Genomic DNA, 16,757 nt, shown 5'->3' with positions numbered 1-16,757 from the left:
CCATTTATAGTCTCTATATAGAATTATTTTAGAAAAAATATATCTGTCCCATGCGCAAATTAGTGTAAGGAAACACATAAATTTTAGAAAATATTTAAAGCTAGATATGTTAAAACCATCTAAGAATGTTAAACGTATCTATATGTGTTGAAGTTATCTAAATATATTAGAAATATGTTTAGAAATATCTAAAATTATTCCAGAAAAATGCAGGAATAGAAAAATGTCTATTCATAGTCCCCACCCACGTAGAAAGTATTTTATAAAAAGATATTTATCATGGCATAAATTATTTTGGAAAGCATGAAAATTTTAGAAAATATTTGAAATGGTGCATTTAGAGTTCCCACATAGCGTCCTTACGCATTAGAAGCCATTATAAATATTGAATCCTTTTAATTATTTTAGAAAAAATCATGAGGAAAAAAATATTTGGAATCATCCATTTACAAATTTCTTAAAGGAAAGGAATTATTTCAAGAAGCCTGCTTCTTAGTTATTTAAAAAAATATTTTCTACATGCAGAAATTTTATAATTATTTTAGGAAATGCAGAACTCTTCTTATTTAATTTTTGTCGAACCTAATTCAGAAAATGCATAATTTTTTAAGAAATATAGAAATTTTAGAAAAAATTTGAATCCATTCATTTAGAGTTTCCATACATCAAAAGTCGTTAAAAATACCACCAAGCATTAGTCTCTTTTTAATTATTTCAAAAAAAAGTTCTGAGGAAAAAATTATTTGACGTCGTTCATTGAGAAATTTCTTGAAGAAAAAATTATTTTAGGAAGCCTGCTTCTTCATTATTTTAGAAAATATTTTCTTCCACTTAGAAATTTTTTAATTATTTTAGCAGATGCATAAAAACTTATTTATTATTTTAGGAAACGTAGAAACTCTTCTCTCTTTTTTTCGAACCCTATTGACATGTAAAAAAATCCTCAAAAAAATATATGTCAGTCAGGCAAAAATTTCTTAATCATTTTAGAATGCAAAAACTTCACTTATAAAATACATTCTGCTTATAATATATTTTTCGTTCTATTTTTTGAGAAATTATTTATTCTTCTATCATATATATTTATATTTACATTTTCAAAATCTCCCTATGCATAGGTATCATTCTTATTATTCGATCAATATGAAAGGTGATAACACAAAAAAAAGGAAAAAAAAAAGAGGAATGGAGGATCTAGGAATCAGATAGATCTCGATGATATAATAAATGGAATAGTAACTCCTGTTCTAGTTTGAATATTTAATGTTTAATAATTGGTTGAAGATTATAAGAGCCTATACAAGGAATCTTAACTAATACACCAAGTGCATATTAACTACCATAACTAAAGACTGAGATATCTTCCATAAAAAATAAAAAAAAATCAAGATATACATTATATTAACAAGTGGTCAAAAAAATATACAAACTAATATCATAGCCGATATCTTGATGAGATGAAAACTTGACACCTCATTCCTTCCACCTATCTCTCTATCATGGTACCCTTTATTTTCAATAGAATTTTAAAGAATAGTCGCTGGGTATTTTATAGCATTGATAAGAAAAATAAAATAACAAGAATAATTAATGAACTGATGGAGATGCACTATTTTGTTTGCATCCATTAGTTTGTCATGCTTTGACTTTGATGGGGATCAAATGATTGTTCATATATCTTTATCTTTATAAGCTCAAGCAAAAGCTTGTGCTTATGTTTTCATGTGTAAATATCGTATTCTAGTTACTAGGATCCCATTTAAGTATCGATTAAAGATAATGCTTAGATATTAATGATCATGAAACATTAAGGAATTTATGCAAATAGGCATAAAAACCCACATAATCACAAAAAATAACAAAATAAATAGTTGACAATAATGACAATAAGTACATGAAAGAATGTATTTTGTAGTTTCCATGTGCTAGTATCGATAACAATGAATCAGTTTAGATAGTCCTTTGTGACTCCAAAGACCATTTAACCATGTCATTGGTCAAGAGAAGTTCCTATCAAACTTCATTGCGAATCTCTAAACACCTATCATGAGATTTATAAGCATTATCTAATAGTTATATACACATTTGAACCACTCTTTCTATATTTTCACTTTTTAAAAAAGCACGGAAATGTAATGGTATAAAGTGATACAGGACACTGTTTCCCTTATTTTCATAACATGTCAACATGAGGAAGGGTTTGGAGTCTAACATGAGAATGCTACACTGCTTGGCTTTCCCATCATTCCAAAAATTTAAGAGATCCGAGCCGAAGTATGTAATTTAAATTTAACATTGGGGTCCTAGGTAAATTAGTTCAAGCTATGGTCAATAATATGCAGGCCACGACTGTGCTAGATGCTGACAATATGCATGCTGAGTTACTCCATTTATATATACCGGTATCTAACATGTGCTAGGTAAGTTAAACATATGCATTAAAAATCTTAATGATATGGATAACAATAATCTATTAGATATGTTTGGTTACAAAGGAAACAATGGAAAAGAAAAAAAAATCCCTAGAAAACTAATTATAAGTCTTTCAATTTGATTTTTTATTGTGAAATGGAAAAATTAGATTTTAAACTAGATTTTTTGAAAAAGTTCTTCAAGCAATTTTCCGTGTAACCAAACATGCCCACAAGATAAGGTGAAATGGTTTTATAAAAAACAAAGCTTAAGTCTGTTGAGATTTTCAAAATATTTAGAATTTTCAAGAAAGAAAATATTTGAATTTACTTTTCAAAGTTAGTATATAAGATGCAATGATGGTTCTTTTTTACTTCTCATGTATTTAAAACTCGGCCCATATTTGCTTTAAATTATATAATCCTACTTTGCCATGAAGGAAAGAAAAATGAGTCAAGCTCTCTCTTTAATCTTTACACAACCCTCTATGTTCTACACCTTGCTATATTAAAAAGAGAAAAATATATTATTACATCTATCTATATCTCAAAAGAAGAAAGGAAACTCAACCCCTCTCTAAAATTCAAAATAAAAGAAAAAAATCATAGAAAAATCGACCATTCTTAATTTTTTTTGGAAGTCCTTAAAAAAATATTTGCACATGTTTTTGTCCACTCAACAAAATAGTTCAACACAAAAAAAACAAATATATGCACAAAAAAATTCATGCAAAAAAGAAAGAGTAATCTATTCATAATATTTTCTACATTATATTTTTAGTCGGACTCTTTGAAAAAGAAAGAAATATTTCATTTGCAAAGGAAAATTCTCCACACACAAAAAAGATTCTTCATGTGCAAAAAAGTTTCACCCCAAAAAATTCCACTTCCTATTTCTTTTGGAAACTCCACATGCACGAAAAAAGAAAAAAAATTATTTGTAATATTTTCTCCACAAGCACAAAATTTTGAAAAAAAATAGATTTTTAGTAGGACTTTTTAAAAAGGAAAAAATTGGTCCAAAAGAAACATATAGGCAAAAAATGTCCATGCACAAAACTGAAAAAATAATTCATTCATAATATTTTTAGAATTAGATTTTTAGTAGGACCCCTTGAAAAAGAAAAAAAATCTTATTTTTTTTGGAAACTCCATATGCACAAAAAAAGGAAAAATAATTAGTTTGTTATATTTTTCTAGCAGCATAAAAAAATCTAAATAAAAGGGAAAAAATATGCACAAAAAAAATCGCATAAAAAAATCATAACAATTACAAGAAGTCATGTAAAAAAGAGACGTTTGCAAAAAACAATAGAAAAATTAAAATATTTTTTAAAAAATAATTTATTCATAATAAAGGAAAAAATATGGCATTCTAAAGTTGTGTAAAAATAGGAAAGTTAAAAAAAATCACTTCTTATTTCCTTTGGAAACTTGAAAAAAGAAGAATTTCATTTTTTATTTATTTTTCTTCACACACGAAAAATTTTCAGCTGGAGTTTAATGTCACAACGATCGAATATAGTTGGAGATTGAAAAAAAATATCTCTATTTTTTATTATATTTTTTAAGCTCTTATTATTCTTCTATTACATAAAATTATATTCTGATTTGTATTATCATCCCATGCATCGCATGGGTATCATTCTTGTGTATTTCCTAAAATGGGGAGCTCTCCCTCCTCTTGACATGGGCATAAACCCTAGATTTCACTCATGAGGTCTTATTCTAGCTTCACATAACTTTATTTGATAGTCTATAGCAGGTACTCCTTTCTCTAAGAATATGTGGAGGTCCAAAGAAATTTATTAAAAAAGAAAAAATAGGTATAACTTGACATTACATGGAAAAATATATATTTTTTTGAAAAAATAGTTATAAGCTTTCCAATTTTGTTGAATTTCTAATGTAATAAATTAAAAATATTTTCTTAAAAACCTGGAACTTTCACTTGCAATCAAATATATTTTTAAATTAAAAAATAAAAAATATTCCTACGGCCTTGCTTCGGAAGAAGAATAAGGGGTGGGTATCATCTAAAAGCGGAGTGGCTATATCAGAGAAGCGGCTGCGATTTCGCTTAAGGCCACCGCCCCGCCTTCACTCCTCTTGCCTGCCCCCGGGGCTCCCCCATTCATCCCCACCTTCTGTCTCTTCAACGTTCAAAGAACCGATCTCCCCAAACTCGCGCCGCGATCTCTCTCACCCCTGTCCGTCCTCCCACCGACGGTCCTCCATCTCCGTCCTCACTTTTTCCTCCCTCGCTCCTTGTAAGTCCCTTTCTCATCCAAGAATCAAGAGCTAGGGCTAGAATCAGCCGAGAACTCGGTGCTTGGATTTAGGTTTTCCCTGTCCATTTATTAATATGCCAGGAGATAGAACATCTGAGACGTAGAGATCCATCAGGAATCGATCTTGACGTTGGTTTGGATTTCGTTTTTCGTTTTAGGGATTATAATGTGCAAGAGCTAAAACATATGAAACACAGGAACCAATCCGATGATGGAATTAAAGAGATCCTTAAAATTTGGAGACCAGCGATCGCTGGAAAACGGTTTGTTTGTATATTTATTCATTTATCAGCAAGATCGAATTTCGGGAAGTTCCCTGATTTTCTTTTATACAAGAAATGAAAAAAGATGGTGTTTTGGCTTGTACTGGTTTTCTTGGAACAGATCATGAGTTAGGGTTAGAAGGATGAGGGATTCCAATGCTGTTTTTTTTAATAACTTCTCGATATGTGATTTAATTTTCTTGATCAAAATATATGAATTATGCTATAAGATATACAGTACGAGTTCAAAGATCCCCCTTCCCTGTCCACAGCACAGAGTTCAAAGATTTATTTTTTTAAAAAAATTATTCGATCAGACTGATTTACCTGAGAATTCATTGTGCTTGACACTCTGGACTAGGCCTAAGCTGATCTATTAGAATCCATTATGAAACACATTGGTAGTCCCCAAAAGGTCTTGATAGATGCACTTTCCTTATTGATGTTTAACACAAACTACAAAGACACTACTTGACAATGTACTGGATTAGTAAAAGCCAGAAAGCATAAATTTTATTGGGTTTGCGCACTTGCTGGTTTTTCAAATTATTCAAGAAAATGCTAGATGGTCGATACTATATGGTACTGATGTAAGAGTTTGTCCCATCCCATTGAATTGAAGAGTGCAGGATTATTCGATTCTTATTGATTCATGTGGTTACTTTGTTGTCTTGTATTTTATACCTTGTTGTGGGAAAAAGACATTCTATAATCAGGAAAAAGAAAAAAAAAAGCTTTGGAAAATTACTTTGTTATTAACTCTCTTTGCACAACCTTATGCAATTGGTTTTATTTTCCTCTCTCTAGGTTTGAGATATAACAGTTGGAAGTGTCACTGGGGATAGGGCATTTTCTTTTCTTTTTTACTTTCTTCCTTTTGAAATTTGGATATCATGCAATCAAGAGAAAAGACAAGTTGTATTCTTTTGCTTGCATGTTCTACTATTATTGTTTTCTTCCCTTTTGATTTTCTTTGATTTGATAGTTATTTAACCTATCAGGCATCACACATGGTGTTAAATATCGGTACAGAATATTGCACTGTTTTTTCATTGAAATGGTGTGTTACCATTTCAGTACTGATGCGATGGTATGCACAGAAACTAATAACTTAAAAAAGTTGAAAAATCATTAGCATAGATTGGTACATTCGGTGCGCTAATACGCACCAGACAGATCGGTACGGCCGATACGTATTAGTAAGCTAGTTTTAGCACCCAGCATGCGATGCCAATTTTGCATTGGAATGGTATGGTACTGGTCGTACCATAGCGTCCTAGTAGTTTTTGAAACCATGGCATTGTGTTTATGGGCTCTAAAAACATATACCTACATACGATTTTATGATGTAGCCCTTCAATTTTGAATATTTGGTTTTGATGAGAGTTCAGTTAAATGATCATAAGTGAATTGGTTTCTTTTGAGATAAATAGTGAAAGTTGTATTGTCTTTTTACTTAATACCTTTCTAGTTCTGGTGTCAAATTGTTTTCTTCTGAGATAAATAGTGAAAGTTGTACTGTCTTTTTACTTAATAACTTACTAGCTCCGGTGTTTATCTTTTGTCAAATAAAAATTGAATCAAAAACAAGTAAGTGCTAATGCTCCTGTCTTCCTAATGATTCTCAAATTACTACTAGACTTCCAATTAGTTACTTTTATCTCTGTTTTACTGGAATATAGAGAGATTCGTTGATCTGAAAATTGGACAGGAGTAACGGAAAAACCTTATGTTATAATAATGTCAGATGCATGCTTTTCATAAACTTAAAAGTACTATTTATATTACCTCATATCCATTTATTGTTGCATGTAGTGTCCCCCCCCCTCCCCTCCAAAATATTTATGTACTTCACATCAGTTGATCCTATATAAATAACTACATGGATTCGTTTGTACTTATTTGTTTTGCATGCTTTCATGTACTTTTTTGATATTATTCCTTCAAAAAAAAAAACTGCTTTTCACTTGACTTGGAACTTGTTGATGATACTAACTTATTTTTCCAACTTTCTAATTGGTTTATGGCTTCTTGAATCCATCTAAACAGGTGTTAAAGAGAAAATAAAGAGGGTACCGTGTACAGCTAGACACTGCAATGGGGAGTAGAAAAAGTACGAAGAAGAGTAAAGAACTATCTAGTGAGTCATCATCAAAAGGAAAGAAAGGTTTACAGATCGAGGGGTATCCAGTCGAGGGATTATCCATTGGAGGGCAGGAAACATGTGTAATATTTCCCACACTCAAAATGGCTTTTGACATTGGTAGATGTCCCCAACGAGCCATCTCCCAGGATTTTCTCTTCATCTCCCATGGCCACATGGACCACATTGTAAGATCCCTGGTCCCACATCCTCCCTCCTCCCTCCCCTTATCCCTCTTCCCCTCGTTCCTCTTCTCTCTTGTGTGCGTGTTATGATGTAAGACACCAATGCCCTTGTTTAGCGATACATAATGTGCTACTTTTATTCCAAGAGTATTGTTTTCTATAATTTGTTCAGATATTTTCTTTCAGTCTGGTAGTATTCTTTGTTAAGTTTTGGGTTAAGCTCAGGACTGATGCATTGACTTCTTGAGGAAGATCATTCCCCAGACAATTAATTTGACTGCATTTCTGGTGCATTGTCAAACATGGGTTTTAAAATATGTACTTACTTACCAAAGTATATTTTTATATTTTTCAGTGCTTTCTAGAATTGTATGACATGTCTATTCTAGTTCTAATTCTAGTTTCTCGAGTCCTGAGCGACTTCACTGGTGAGGCTCGATGCAGTATGCAGTGGGTCTGCATGCATGGTCTTGCCATGCCTCCTCTATTCTTACATAATTATACCCTTATTGTTTAATTCTGATTTTTGAAAGTGAGAAAGAAAAAAAATGCAATTCTCCAGAATTGGAATTATATTTATCATATGGCATCAATAACCAAAAAATATTTTAATTAGATTGGTGATCATGGCTGTGTGTAATTTCTCTGACATGTATCGCACATGCTAGACTTCAATAAGAAACATGAAAAGGATTATCAAGCTAAGAAATACATATAGAAAGTCTAATGTGTGATGGTGGATACAACTAATTCTGGAGTAAATGATGCTTTTGAGTTTGTAACTCCCATACATTGCATAAATGATACTCCTCTCAGAAGTATACCAAACTCGATCCTAATTTAATTGAGCCATGTATAACATATGATAATATCGAAATAGAACTGTTCTAAACAAATGTTACATCGAAGTAGAAGACAAGCTTACCATATCTGAACTCTTTATTACAAAATTCCACAACACTTATTGCCTATGAATAATTCACATCCTAACAGGATGTGATCACCTCTATTTAAGTTTGGTTGTTGTTTGTATTTCAATTAAAGAGTGAACTTTGGAACAAATCAGAGTCTGACGAACCGCCTGTAACCGGCCCGTACTGGCCGGTTCGGACTGGTCCGCCTGTAACCGGCCCGTACTGGCCGGTTCTGTGTCGGAGACGAAGAAGACGAAGAGAAAGAGAGAGCGCGGGGAAGAGAGGGAGGAACGAGACCTGTGGCCGCCATCGGAGAGCCGCGGAGGGGCGGGGGCGCAGCGGAGGCCGAGACCTCGGCCTCCGCCGCCCCTCCGCGGCTCTTCGATGGCGGCCACAGGTCTCCTTCCTCCCTCTCTTCTCCGCACTCTCTCTCGTTCTCTTCTTCTTCCCTGGTTCCAGCGGGAAATAGCTGGCCAGTTCGTACCGGCCGGTTCCGGTACGGCGAACCTTGGAACAAATACAATGACTGTCCAGCAAGCGTTTCACCTCCGCAAAAAAAATTGCTGCTGTTTACTTGATGGTTATATCAAGCTGCTTATGGAGATGCTTATGCAAGTATTTTTGCAAATAACATTGATATGTTTGGCTACATTAGGCTGCTCAAGGATTTGATAAAATGACCATTGTGTCATGTGTTCTGTTCAGACACTATCAGATTCTGTGACATGGAAATCTGTTGACCAAAGCATATTCATTAGTATTGGATTTTGCTAAAGCTATCATGTGCATTTTTTCTTTGCTGTATCTACAGTTCTGGCCTGACTGTCATTATGTTACATTAGGGAGGACTGCCCATGTATGTTGCTACACGAGGCTTGTACAGTATGAAGCCACCAACTATATTTGTTCCGGTATCAATAAAAGAAAATGTGGAAAAGCTATTGGAAGTGCACAGGGCAATGGACCAATCTGAATTGAAGCACAATCTTATAGGCTTGGATGTGGGTAACGTCCCATCTTAATTTTAAAATGTATTTATTCATTAGATTGTTTATTATTTGTATTTAGCCAAATGAATTGAAGATATTGTGAATTTGCTTACTGCAGGTGAAGAGTTTCAGATAAGGAAGGACCTCAAAGTGAAGGCATTTAAAACTTATCATGTAATACCGAGCCAGGTGAGAGATTCCTAGTTTTTATCATCAATTCTTCTATTCTAGTTTATATATCCACAAAAAAGGATTTCTATATCTTTTGAGTTGGACTTACTTTTTTGTTTGCTCTGTAATGCAGGGTTATGTAATTTATTCTGTAAAGCAGAAACTTAAGCAGGAATATGCTGGTCTTTCTGGAAATGAGATCAAGAACTTAAGATTATCAGGTGTGGAGGTCTGTCTTGTTAGACACTTAGAGATAAACTATAATCAGCAAATAGATACTATACTTAACTAAAATTAATGCGCTCTTAAGAAAATGTTGTGGAAGATTTGTCATTGCAATTGTTAGCTATTCTATAACATTATTGCAACTTGCAGATAACTTACACAGTGACAACACCTGAAATCGCTTTCACAGGAGACACCATGTCAGATTTTATAGTTGACCCAGACAATGCTGATGCACTGAAATCACGAATTCTTGTCATGGAGGTGCCTGTTTTACTGTTTTCCATGTTATTGTTATTTTGGTTTCTTGATATTGCAATATTCACGTTTTGCTTACTCCTGGCTCATACTATAGTATAAACTATTGGCTGTTTGATGGACAAATATTTCCAATTCATGTGTGTTAGCTTCAACCTAGCTGTTTTTTTATACTCTCAAACGGGTCTAAAGTTAGGCATATTGCTGTTTATATGAACTGTGTCTGTGTTCTAGTCTGTAATTTGGATTTTGAATGATTAATTAAGGTCGCTGGGATTACTTCTGATGGATTCCTTGGATAAAAAGTGCTTTCTATAGAAAATAGGTGTTGTGCGTTGGCTATAAAATTGATTTATCTTATAATGTTTTGCCATTTTTTTTAGTAAGATAACTGTTGGTGATTTTCTCCCTTAATTTTTCTGAAAGGAGATACTGTCTAGTTCAAAGAAAAAATTGTCCCCTTAATTTAATTTTTCCATGTTACTTTGCTGCTGACTAGTATGTGAAACTTTTGCTTTTCTTTCATTGAATTATACTTCTTTGTTAATAGTTTAGATTCTAAAAATTTACACTTTCTTCCCCCTGTATACAACTCTCTGCCTGTGTTGTGGATACTGATAAATATCATAAAACATTGTAACTTGATTTCTTGAATTGTTATGAAGGAGAGACATCTCACTTAAAATCAACAATATATAGGATCTCCAGATGTTTGTATCAATGCGATGAGCCTGCCTCTCTGGAGACCTCCAGATGCTAACTTGTTTTATAGGTGAAAATTAGTCACTTTTGTAGTCGATCCTTCCTTTTCTCTCCCACCATTTTTCTTATTTGGGTTTCTGCAGAGCATCCAAGGGCCAATCAAGTTTAGTTTGCCAAACTGCTTGAGCCATGTGCTTCTTTCCTAAAACTTCCTGCTGCTAGTGACAAGTATCCACAGTGGTATATCCACCATGTTTCTGACTTCTTTCTCCACCACCAAGCGAGGTGTTAGATGTATGCTTAAACACCAACAAATTACTGGAGTATATTTTCTACAGCTAGGATGGCCTCTGGACAGGTTATGACCATAAATCCGCTCATGTCTTTTGTGTCTTTTATTATTCCTCGCAACTGCGCTGTCAGAAGTTAATGTTTCAGATTTTCATATTTGGTGATCTACCTTTAACCAAGAGAGAGTTCGTTTCCGGGCAGGAGCTCAACTTCAATTTTAGAACTCTTTATGGCCCACGGCTTTTTTATCCCTTTCTCTTTGCTCAGTTGATGGGCTAGTAGCTGCTGTAGTGATGTTATGTTCATTAGATTCTGTCAATAGATTAAAAACAGTATTTCTCATGCATAACCTGGCTTATCTTTTGTGCCTGCGGAATTTTACTAAATGGTTTATCAAAATTTGTAATTATTAAATGCACCTGTTGTCACTTGGTATAAGGCAGGATTAGAAACCAGACTTTAGCCCCAATTATGCACATTAAAACATCTCTGATGCTTTCATTGGTCAGATTCCATTGCTGATATATTAGCTGTTTTTCATGAGTTGATGAAGTTTTCCTTTGCATGTAAACTTTTCTTTTTAGTGGTTTTTGCTAGACCATGAGTTATTTTTGTTATTAATTTTGCAGAGCACTTTTGTTGATGATGCTGTCACAACAGAGCATGCGAGAGAATTTGGTCACACTCATTTGCTAGAGGTTATTGCATACGTTTGATGGATGTAAATTTGGGTATTAATGTAAATTATCTTGTTTCCTACTTTCAGCTTATTGCTTTATGTCTTAAAACCGGACAGGTAGCACGCTATGCTGAGAAGTTTGAAAACAAAGCTATCCTTCTAATCCATTTTTCAGCTCGATATCAATCAGAGGTGAGCTCCCTTCTTGTTTGCATTTTCTTTCTTTCTATTATTTTGGAGAAGCATCATTTTAATTGTCTTTATTTTTAATCCTTGGAATTTTTTATTAGTTCATCTGCACCATTCATTCTTATCAAAGAAACATGCTCCTATGCTCCTCAAACCTTTGCTTAAGCTCCATTTGGACACTCAGAAAATGAATTAAAGAATAAGTCAAAAGAAACAAAAGAAAAAGAAAGGAAAAAAGAAACTTTCGTATTTTCTCCAGTTGGCTGAACAAAGGAAATTCTAAAGTAAAGAGTATTTTCTCCTGTTGACCCCTTTTTTCTGGTGTAGAAGAGCCTGTAGGTAATGAATTGAGCTAAATAATGGGGGTAACTCTCCCTCAAGTATCCCTAACTCTCCAAGTCCTGTGGAGGTGGGATTCGCTCCAAGGTCACTTGGTCAAACTGCTAAGCACCTGTTTGTTTTTCACTCTCTCAGCAACACTATTGATACATGGGAAGATTGGGCACATGCAGAAGATCTTGGATCTAGATTCCCTTCCTTTTTTTCCCTATTTAAAAACCCTGCACTATTTGATTAGCAACTAGACAGGTTTCTGCATAAGCCTAAGCTCATATCTTTACAACCATCTCTTTTAGTCTTTCTTTGCTTGATCATTCATCCTTGAATCTTTTAGTCTTTCTTTGCTCGATCATTCATCCTTGAATATCAAACTCCCTCTAAACTTCCGTTTTCTAACTACGTTTTTCTTCCTGTACCTTAGTTTCCTCATCTTGTAAGCACCAATCTTTGTGTCATAGTTAAGTTTCAGGTTCTGATCCATGCAGAATTTTTGACCGTGCCTTTCTAATTTTACCAGAAGTTTTGCAGAGTGCAGTAGTCATGGTACTAGGAGCATATCTTTATTAAATGCACCCCATATTTTTCTGTGAATATGCTCTCTCTCTCTCTCTGTCATGCATGCACTTACACGCACAAGTTTGTCTTTCTCCATGCTAAAATTTCTCATGGCTATCAATTGAAATTTGTTCTGCATAATTCAGCTGATTTTCAGACACTTATCCTCTGAAGTTTCTCCGCTTTTTCTATTCATAGTATCTATTAGTGGTTAACTATTAAAGTTATATCTTCTTATGGTTGGCACTGGTTTTTCAGGATATCGAGTCAGCTATTACTAAACTGCCTCCATCTTTCTCTGGTCGAATTTTTGCACTAACTGAAGGCTTCTGACTTATTAAAACCTGCCATAGTCCATATGAGAAAATTCTGAATTTGTTCAAAGTTTTTGCCATTATTCTGAAATCATGCATTGTCTTTTTAAAGCTGTATTCTTCCCTTTCGCTTCTGTCACTTTAAATAAACATTAGGCTGTTTATTGGCATTTATAGCGTCATTCAATACTCATTAGACACATTTTATTTCTGTGTCTGGTCATATGTGGATGGTAGTTTTGTTTGGACTTGTCCAGTTTGTGGCCCAATCGAGAAACATGCTCTACTTTTATTCACTTGCCGTCAAAATGTTTTAGATCTTCCCGGGTACTCCATAATCCTTCGACCGTCAGCTTGTTTTGTTATCAGGTTTCAATCTAAGCCTAAGTGAAATCCAGGACTCCTAGTTTTGGGTGAGAGAATCCACTTATGTGCAAGACACTTAATTATGCTAAGGGAAATAATTGCTATTATGGTGATCCAGTATTGTTACTGTCATGTCAGAGTCATGAATACTGATGAATGATATTGGATAGTCCCTCCAAATGACCAATGGGAGAATGCTATTCTTCTAAATTTTGGAAAATATAGTCACAGGGGTACTATCAGATTGCTGTTAAGGTTTTCACTGGTAACCCATTAGAGCTATGCCATGATTATTGTTGCCTTAGATCATCTGTGGAATTAGCTGCCATTTTCTAAGATTATTGTTAATTGAGAATGTTTATGTACCAATCCACGCTTGCATATTTTTCTCCAATCTGAGCCTGTAACATTAGAAAAGACATAATTATATGCAGAAATTATTGAATGTTTGTGCATGTTAGCTTTCAGTCTTGAAGGCTAGTGAGGCAAGAACAACTTTGCTTCTCGGTGGAGCATTAGTAGGTTGCTCTTGGCGGGATCCCAACCCCAATCTAATTGCATTCTCCTGGAACTCTTTCGAACAAAGGTGACCAAATTTAAACGCTGAAAGTAGCCAGGATTTCATCGTCTATCATCAAAGTCACATCAAATTCTTCAAATATTTGAGATGAACAGTGGATCCATAATGGAATTTGTACTAGGAAGAGGGTCATCCCGACCAATTCATTCAGACTTCAAGATTGTCCAGCCTGCTATCTACAGTCCTCTTTCCTTGGGACATCCGCTTTTATGTGACTGTAAAAATCACCACGAATTAGGCCTTGCTGCTTTACCCCATAATCTTTAATTAAGGTGAATGAGAAAAAGGTGATTCACTTCCTTGGAACCGAAGAAAACTCTATTGGGTCATTGAGACATGGGGTGTGTTGAACTTTTTTTATTTTTTTTGGTAGACCGCCTAGATTATACTGTTCCAACATGAGTAAATTCAAGAATATCAGAAGAAAAAAAAAGATGATGTAGAGGAAGTGGGATAGTTTCATAGCTCTTCCAGAGGACACCACTAGAATGTTGGATAGCAAAGGAGGCGACTCAGCCTATTCGCCTTCTGGTATACATGAGTGGCCTGGAAAGCATCATAGTTCATCGTCAATCTGCGAATGTTCTGCAGTAGCGGATGTCCATCATTAGCTCTATGCTTGCTCTGGATCGACTTGATCATTATAACCAAGCCTCCATCGTGGTGTATGCAATCCGCTTCCAGTCTTGCATAGGTGATATCCTTCCGGGTGGTAGCTCTCAGCGTATTGAAGCTTTTTAAAGACAACTATAAAACACTAATTAGTGCTCCTCAATAGTGAGAAGGGTGTGGTCATATATATATATATATATATATATATATAAATAATATTATTTAGGATGTTCCATGTGTACAAATTTAGCCAGTTTTGGCTATGAAGTAGGGAGACCGATCAATTGTTATTGTTCCTCTGTTTTCCGCTTTAGTTTACCATGTTTTGTTATTTCTGGAGTAAGCCGAAAATTCCCCCCCCCCCCCCTGATTGTTGGGTAGAACATGCTTGCAATATTGGATTACCCCCACAGTCATTCCCATTGGACTCAACTAGCATGATTAAAGTCCCTCTGTTGGCCCTTCGCCATGAAGATCATTGAACGGCAAGTTCAGATACCGCAATGATCGAAGGCTGTGAAAGAAATTTGGATTTGCCCGGAAAGGTTGCTTCCTTAAAAATTGCCAAGAGTATTAGGAATTTCTCCGGATAATCTGTTGTTGGAACATGTTGATACTTTTTTTTTTTTTTTGCTAAAGAGGGGGGGGGGGGGGGGAGGTGCTAAAGACGGGTTTTTATACAATACGTATACGAATACGTCCAATAAAATCAAAAAATACTAACTCATGGAGAGCCAGTGGCAGCTCTCCCTCCCCCACCCAAAGGGTGTATCCTGAATGATGAGCCGCGAAGCAGCCACCTAATCGGCTGCCCCATTGGCTTCTCTAAATACATGCTTGGTCTGAACGGCCACCCCAACCCTACACATCATCCCTATATCCCGAACCAAGGGGTGGTCTGTGCCCTCGCCCCTCAGCTCCTCCTGGATCCAACTGATAACTGTGGCCGAGTTGTCCTCCAAAACAATCGAGCCAGCCTGCAAAACCTGCCTCGCATATCGAAAACCCACCCAGGCAGCTCGTAACTCTGCCTCGGGAACCGACGTGCCGAACAACAACATGTTGATACTTCGAACCAACTCCCACCCCTGAAGCTCTAGCACTCGGCCTTTTTTCTCTCCGGCTTTTCTCTACTGCAAGTGGGGGAAGAAGAGTGGGCTGCTGTTTTCCTGGAAGGATGCAGATTGAAGCGATCGCCCAGGTCCTGCTTCAGTTAGAATGGTTCCATCACAGGAAACTCTTCCGTCTTGACCTTGCACGTCTCTTCAGGAAACCGAAGTTGGTAATCCATCACAGGCTCTGTTGTGGGCTATCGGCGGCAATAGAATTGACAAATGGATCAGTCTAGATGCTAGTTGGGGTAATCTCGACTAATTTTCATTGTAGGGAGTTCTCACTTATTCGCTAAAATCAGTTCATTTTTGCTATTGGGCAGTCAGTTCGCTAAAGGATGCCCTGCCTCTGCCACTTCAAAAATCTTATTCATCTTCACTTAGAATTTCTCTCCACGTATTTCCAAATACCACTGTGCTTAGATTTTTCTTTTTTTAATGGAAAAAGAAATGCTTATATATAACTATTGGTGTGCGTGAGAACAAAGAGCAATTGAAAGTTTAATGATCGTTATCAGGTAGACAATAGAGGCACTTAAAATTCCTAGAGGAGATTTTTCTGTGTGTCCTACTGTCTGCATCATGCAAAATTTGACCAACTTAATCTCTTTTGTCATTGTTTCAACTCTTAAGTTTAAAAATTAATAATCTTGATAAATCCTGTTTTCAGACAACATGCATCAAAATATCAGATTTATTGTGTATTTCAAGAAGAACTTAATTTTCTCGAAATTTTCTCCATTGGTCTCTGGATATCTTGTATGAATGCTAGATCCACCGTGCGCATTGCCCGTTCCGTCCCTTCGTGGGCACTTAAACCCCCGTATTTACCAAATTTAAACAGCATGGAAACAATAGCGGCTCGTGTTCAACGGTTACGATAATTACTTTTCGAACAATAGACCCGGTTTGGTTCGAATTCCACCCCATATCATTATGCTGATGCAAACAGTATAGAGAGAGTTGTAGCAAACTGCTACATCTTTTTATTTTATTTTATTTCATAGGAATAATGAAGTGAGACACTTCCTCTAGCTTTTTTTTTCCCCTGAGGTACCCAGTTTTATTGATTAAATCGAAGCTACAGGTATGGTGTTATATACGAAGTTTGTGGAGTGTAGAAAGAGAGAGAGAGGAAAATAAAACAAGCAGAGCCTCTAGAAAGGTC

At 35.3% G+C, this 16,757-nt stretch overlaps 1 protein-coding gene across 3 annotated transcripts; it reads left to right on the top strand.

The window, feature by feature from the left end:
• Positions 1-4,484: 4,484 nt before the first annotated feature.
• On the top strand, positions 4,485-13,130 carry LOC103709784 (tRNase Z TRZ1). 3 transcript variants are annotated; one of them, XM_026805703.2, is made up of 10 exons: positions 4,485-4,681; positions 4,861-4,965; positions 7,015-7,296; positions 9,050-9,212; positions 9,315-9,385; positions 9,501-9,596; positions 9,743-9,856; positions 11,473-11,541; positions 11,640-11,714; positions 12,864-13,130. In XM_026805703.2, exons 3-10 carry the CDS (start codon positions 7,063-7,065, stop codon positions 12,936-12,938), a joined length of 897 nt encoding a protein of 298 aa, XP_026661504.2. In that variant the 5' UTR covers positions 4,485-4,681; positions 4,861-4,965; positions 7,015-7,062; the 3' UTR covers positions 12,939-13,130. The 3 variants fall into 3 exon arrangements, with proteins under 3 accessions (XP_026661504.2, XP_038985172.1, XP_038985171.1); XM_039129244.1 differs by lacking the exon at positions 4,861-4,965 and having other exon boundaries at positions 9,501-9,588; positions 9,783-9,856; XM_039129243.1 differs by lacking the exon at positions 4,861-4,965.
• Positions 13,131-16,757: the final 3,627 nt, after the last annotated feature.

Source organism: Phoenix dactylifera, chromosome 8, assembly GCF_009389715.1.
Source record: "Phoenix dactylifera cultivar Barhee BC4 chromosome 8, palm_55x_up_171113_PBpolish2nd_filt_p, whole genome shotgun sequence".
Classification (NCBI taxonomy): Eukaryota; Viridiplantae; Streptophyta; class Magnoliopsida; order Arecales; family Arecaceae; genus Phoenix; species Phoenix dactylifera.
This window is presented reverse-complemented; position numbering and strand designations above follow the sequence as displayed.